General features: G+C 39.4%; 1 protein-coding gene across 1 annotated transcript in view; it reads right to left on the reverse strand.

Moving 5' to 3' along the window:
• LOC139737405 (serine/threonine-protein phosphatase with EF-hands 2-like) overlaps positions 1 to 5,486 on the reverse strand; it is a 46,851-nt gene extending 41,365 nt beyond the window's left edge. Inside the window, exons 1-2 of the mRNA XM_071648081.1 lie at positions 5,432 to 5,486; positions 1,381 to 1,508 (exon numbers count right to left, since the gene is read on the reverse strand). Of these exons, the coding sequence (XP_071504182.1) occupies positions 1,381 to 1,508; positions 5,432 to 5,486 (183 nt within the window). The remainder of the gene's footprint in view (positions 1 to 1,380; positions 1,509 to 5,431) is intronic.
• Between the last annotated feature and the right edge of the window lie 514 nt (positions 5,487 to 6,000).

A 6,000-nucleotide genomic window follows, 5' to 3' on the forward strand; every position in this document is an offset into this window, starting at 1 on the left:
ATTAAATTTTGGTAAAATATAGTGATCAAGGAATTCTTATGGATTTTTGAAGGATATTAAAAAAAATCTTTTGGCAGATAGGGTTAATGAACTTAGGAGTTCCAGAGCTGCGTATATTTGAGGGTTGCATAAGAATGGCTCCAAAGTGAGTGCTCTGCTTGGGCGAGATAGCTGGAAGCTGATGACATAAATAAAAGGTTTCCATCCATCTCCTCCTACATATATTGAATAATCTGAACCCGAAATGTATGACTCACTTGTTGCTCTGTCAGGCAAGCCATGGGTGGGCTTTCTGATGTCAGGAACAACCTTTATTGTTTAGGTACCATGTGTATAAGGGTTGAATATGTCCCATCAACTTGCTCATTATACAGTCAAACCTGCCTTAGCAGCCACCTGTCCATAGTGGTCACATGCCACATATATGGCCATTAATGAAATCCCCCCCCCCCCCCCCTCCCGAGAAGATTCCATGACATTTACTCCAGCAACAATTGCTCCCATGAAATATCTGCAGCTAAGCCAAACATAAATTCTATCCACAGACATAACCCTAACCCTAATCCTAATCTTCACATCAATTATGCCCCCCCCCCCCCCCCCCCCCCGCCTTCAGATCTCGGCCGTTGATCGCGCGATCGCCGCAAAATTTTGCATGAATATAAAGCCGGATGTAATTTACAAGACGGTCAAGTTAAATTTTCAAAAAATTTGCATTTTCTATTTTAAATTAATTAATTATTCAAACATATGCAAAAAACCTCATTTTTCGTCTGTAATTGGCTTATAAAAGCTTATGGAATGCTGATTTTTGGTGTAAATATTCCTAGTAACATTCCGAACATTTGTGCGTAAAAAAAGACTAGGTATCAAAATTAATTTCTTATGCATTTTATTGTTTTATCAATTTTTCATGTATTTCTTTGTTTTTTCGAACTTTTGTTTTTGTTTTTTTCAGCAGAATTTGTCATACACATTTTTTGAAGCATAATTATACTAAAATAAATTGATTTCAGCCATTAAAAATAAAAAATATGAATCTTTATATGAATTAATTGCAAAAACACAATTTGTATTGACTTTGTACACAAAATCATGTTTTTGAGCAATTTTTGGGTTGACGAAAATTTTTTGAAGGGGTGTGGCTTCAGAACGGTATGCCCGGGCGCGACAAATCTGGTCTCAAACGTTGCGCGAGACTTGAAAGTAAAAAGTCAGCAAGCGGCGCGGTCAAAAAAATTTGCGTGCCGGAATGGTCGCGGAATTCGTCGAGGGGGGCCATTATGCCCTCCCCCCCCCCAGGTAAGTAAGGGTTAAAGAATGACACAGACCAAATCAAAATCAGCCACAAATCGTCCTACATCACTGTATGCTGCATACCTTCAACTGATCCTGCTCTCCGGCGTACTCTATACTCTGGAAGATTTTCCATGTGCACCTTCTCCTCGCCTCGAGCCGTGCCCGGTAGCGCCGGTACCACTTCTGGATCAGGAGGGCAGCTTTGAGACCTGGTCGGAAACAATGTAAGCAAAAGAGCATGAGAGAAAGAGAAAACAAAGGGAGAATGAGAGGAGGGCTTCATTTTCGAGGTTGTAAAAGTTAAAGGGACGGTACAGTATTGGTGGAGATGAGAATTGGGCTTTTAACTTTTTGCGAGCTATCAAGAAAACACTTATGCTATAGTACAGAGCATACCATTTTAATACGAATTCAAAGTTCATTTGATGAAAATCGGGTTTAGAATGACTGAAACATCCAAAAACAAAGTAAAACAAAGCGAATGTAATAAAGTGTGGGTCCCACACTTTATCAGAATCGCTCTTTTTTGATATCTCAGCCATTTCAAAACCGATTTTCATCAAATAAACATTGAATTCCTCATAGAATCACATGCTCTTTCATATTTCATAAGAGGTTTTTCATTATCTCACCCAAAAATATTAGAAACCTTAAATTAGGTCTCAACCAAAACTATACGATCCCTGTAATACTACAGACCACACTCAAATGAAGCACCTCTGAGTGTTAGAGATGGAGCGGAAGTTGGATGGCGGATGGAAGTGTTGCTTTTCTTTCTTGACTTGAGAATTTTCTCTCACTGCAAGAAAATACGAAAGAGGTCTTTAAGACAAGATTCATATCTAAGCCAAAATGTTAATATATAGTGGAAAAATACTAGAAAATCAATTGACAGTATGATAATAAAATGTTCATAACTCATTCCTCCTTAACAGATATCATGTTCATGAAGACATTTCTAAATACTTTATCATAGTTTACATTATTCTTTCCTTGAAATTACATACAGACATATGGAGATATAAGTTTCTTTATGCATTGCTGTGATTTGTTGCATGTCAGGCAGTTATCTACAGCCCGTTCTTTAATGGATAACGACTTGCTTTGACAACACGAGTATGCAGCATAATTCTAAATTCCCAAAGCATCAAGTAAAAAAAAACATCAACAATACTACTTTGTATTATGTCACACTTTTGTCCACCCTTGGTTAAGCAGCACAGTGAAAATATCTACCTTGTCTTCTTCCTTCACTATAAAAACCTAGCTGTAGTTCTGATCTGTAACAGCACAGCTTGTGAAAAACAGTACAAAAGCATCTTAGACTGGAAAGTATTGTAAATGTTCTCTGAAAATCAGATAAAAGAAGGTGTGATCTATGAACTTGTAACCCAAGATTAAAGCTATTGGGCAAATATCCACAAATGACTGTAAGAGTGCGTTTGAGCGCTCAAAAGTAAACCAAACCAAAGCGAACCGTGCTGAACTATGCCAGATTTATTTTGGAGCATTCGAGCACTCTGTGGAGAAAGCGTACCTTATGAGTTATTTTTAGAGGGGTCATGCATTTTGTAGCAACAGGGTCATTCATCTGACACACTTAAAGTACTTACCAAATGTCTAGAACAAAGAGAATAAACTCTTCGCATTACGATGTATGAGTGTTTATGAGCATTCATCATATGCAAACTTTCGGTACAGTTTTGGTACACTTTTGGCTCGGTTAGGTTTGGTATGGTACACTTTAGGAGCATTCGAGTGCTCCTCTGGCACGGGTCTGCAGGTATGGTTTGCTTCACTTTCAGAGAGCACTCAAACGCATCCAAAGGTCCCCCCTCCCCTTTAAACCAGGCAATCATACCCAATCATCCTTTCGTTATCTGCATGGCAGTTGCGAGAGATTCGGCAAACATTGCCTGGAAGAAATGGATTTTAAAAATGAAGAGCCACTCCACAATCCTGCCTATCCATTTCATGAGGAAAAAAGAAAAAGCCCGTAATGTATCCCATATGTCATTCAACCACTCACAGGCCTCTCCCACCCATGCCCCCCCCCCCCCCCCCCACACACACACACCATTGTTGAAGGCCTGTAAATGATTTACATCTGCTGTTGACCGTTTGAAGTGACATGAATAACCTGTCTCTTCCTCGGGCCATGTGTTAATTATTACCATCAAATCATCTCTTCACAAGTTCAAATGCTCATCAACGAGAGGCAATATAATTATCACCTCCCTCCAATATCATATCATTATCTCCCTCTAGCTAACAAGGAAAAGTAGAAATTACGCGGTGCGTAACATATGTCCCCGCCGGAAGTAGCATTTTGTAACAAAATGTGCAATATAGGTCAAAAATCAAGGTCAAAGGTCAAAGAAGTCAAAGGTCAAAATTCTGTGTAGAAGTTTTGAAGCCCTCACCTAGTGCCATCACATAAAGCAAACGGAATCGAAATTGGGTTAGAAATGGCGAAGGAGTAGCATTCTGTAGCCAATGTACAATATAGGTCAAAAATCAAGGTCAAAGGTCAAAGAAGACAAAGGTCAAAATTCTGTGTAGAAGTTTTGAAGCCCTCACCTAGTGCCATCATATAAAGCAAACGGAATCGAAATCGGGTTAAAAATGGCGAAGGAGTAGCATTCTGTAGCAAAATGCACAATATAGGTCAAAAATCAAGGTCAAAGGTCAAAGAAGTCAAAGGTCAAAATTCTGTGTAGAAGTTTTGAAGCCCTCAACTAGTGCCATCACATAAAGCAAACGGAATCGAAATCGGGTTAGAAATGGCGAAGGAGTAGCATTTTGTAGCAAAATGTACAATATAGGTCAAAAATCAAGGTCAAAGGTCAAAGAAGTCAAAGGTCAAAATTCTGTGTAGAAGTTTTGAAGCCCTCACCTAGTGCCATCACATAAAGCAAACGGAATCGAAATCGGGTTAGAAATGGCGAAGGAGTAGCATTTTGTAGCAAAATGTACAATATAGGTCAAAAAATCAAGGTCAAAGGTCAAAGAAGTCAAAGGTCAAAATTCTGTGTAGAAGTTTTGAAGCCCTCACCTAGTGCCATCACATAAAGCAAACGGAATCGAAATCGGGTTAGAAATGGCGAAGGAGTAGCATTTTGTAGCAAAATGTACAATATAGGTCAAAGGTCAAGGTCAAAGGTCACGACTGAAATTCTGTGTAGAAGTTTCAAAGCTCCCACGTAGTGCTATCATATAAAGCAAACAGAATCAAAATTGGCTCATAAATGACAGAGAAGTAGCAAATTGAAGATTTTGATCACACACGGACGCACACACGGACACACGGACGGACGGACGGACGGACGGACGGACGGACGGACGGACGGACACACGGACGGACACACGGACACACACACGTACGGAGCCCGTTTCATAGTCCCCTGCTCGAACTCGTTCGGCGGGGACAAAAAGCTGTTGTCACGGAGATACTGCTATTCCTCATAGAGTAAATTCAATGTACGCCAATTATTCCAAGCAACAGGTTGAGTGTTTGACAGCTGATATTGTCCAATCAGTAGTCCTGGTCCTGAGATTTTTGTGTTCTTTAAGACAGGATTTGAATACAGCATCAGAGCACAGTCCTTGGAGTCTTTAGAATATTCTAATTATTCCAAATGTCATAATATCAAATCATCATGTGGCCAAAAGAGTTTCCTTTTGACAAGGTTTCCTTCAAGTGATTATTTCAATTGATAATACACTCTTATGATCTCATGTGAATTATCACACATACATCTGCAATCATATTTTCCTCTTTTCATTCTTTATAGCACTCTCAAAGAACATATGACAAGTCTGATTGCATAACCCATTAAGTGTCATATTCATATATTTTCAAGTAAGTCTGTCATCTGATAGAGCAAAAATGAAATGTTTCCAATGATACCTCATTTGTTGCATAACAAAGAATGTAATTGAAGGTTTGATAGAAAAAAAACATATTTACCTATCATTTTCTTTGTTTTTAGCAGGTTTAATCACATATATCTCAACTTGACAAGAATGGAGTTAATTCCTTTTGCAATCAAACTCTTCATATTTTCCTGGCTCCAAAGTCATCTCCATCACACATAAATAGCAGAACTCTTATAAAGCCCAATGTACTCACTTCTCTCAGATTTACCCATCTCCTGGTGGGCCTGCATGGAATTCCCACACCCCATGACTGGTGGGTGGATCTCCTGGGGTGGCTGGTGGCAATCTACAGGTGCAATGGGACTGGGCCGGGGCCGGAAGAGCCGGGCCGGGCCTGGCTGGTAGATGGGGTTACTGTCTTGCCCAGATGTTCAGCTCACACCTGCTGTCATGCTTCATGTGTTAATGATAGCATCTGTGCAGGGAGGTTGAGAATTGGAAAATGAAAAGGATACACTGATATTCATTAGCTTACTAGTTTTACAGTATATGTTACTTAATGGGTAATGTCCCTCCATTCTAAAATACGCAGGACAAAATGTCATGGCTAACCTTACCAGCTTTGATGTATGTTTTCATGGTCAATGCTCTGGAGCCTCTGTGGCATATTTCTGTAAATGTCATACTGCATGAACTTCATATTGGTAACATACCGTATGTGACATATTTTTTGCAGCATTTTCACAAATTTTCACAAAACACTGAATTCCAAAAATCAACCACAAACTAAAACACTGCCTCCCATTACACAAAAAACTGAAA

Source organism: Diadema antillarum, unplaced genomic scaffold (genome assembly GCF_040938485.1).
Source record: "Diadema antillarum isolate AM-2024a unplaced genomic scaffold, OU_Dant_1.0 seq00000692_RagTag, whole genome shotgun sequence".
In the NCBI taxonomy this organism is placed as follows: Eukaryota; Metazoa; Echinodermata; class Echinoidea; order Diadematoida; family Diadematidae; genus Diadema; species Diadema antillarum.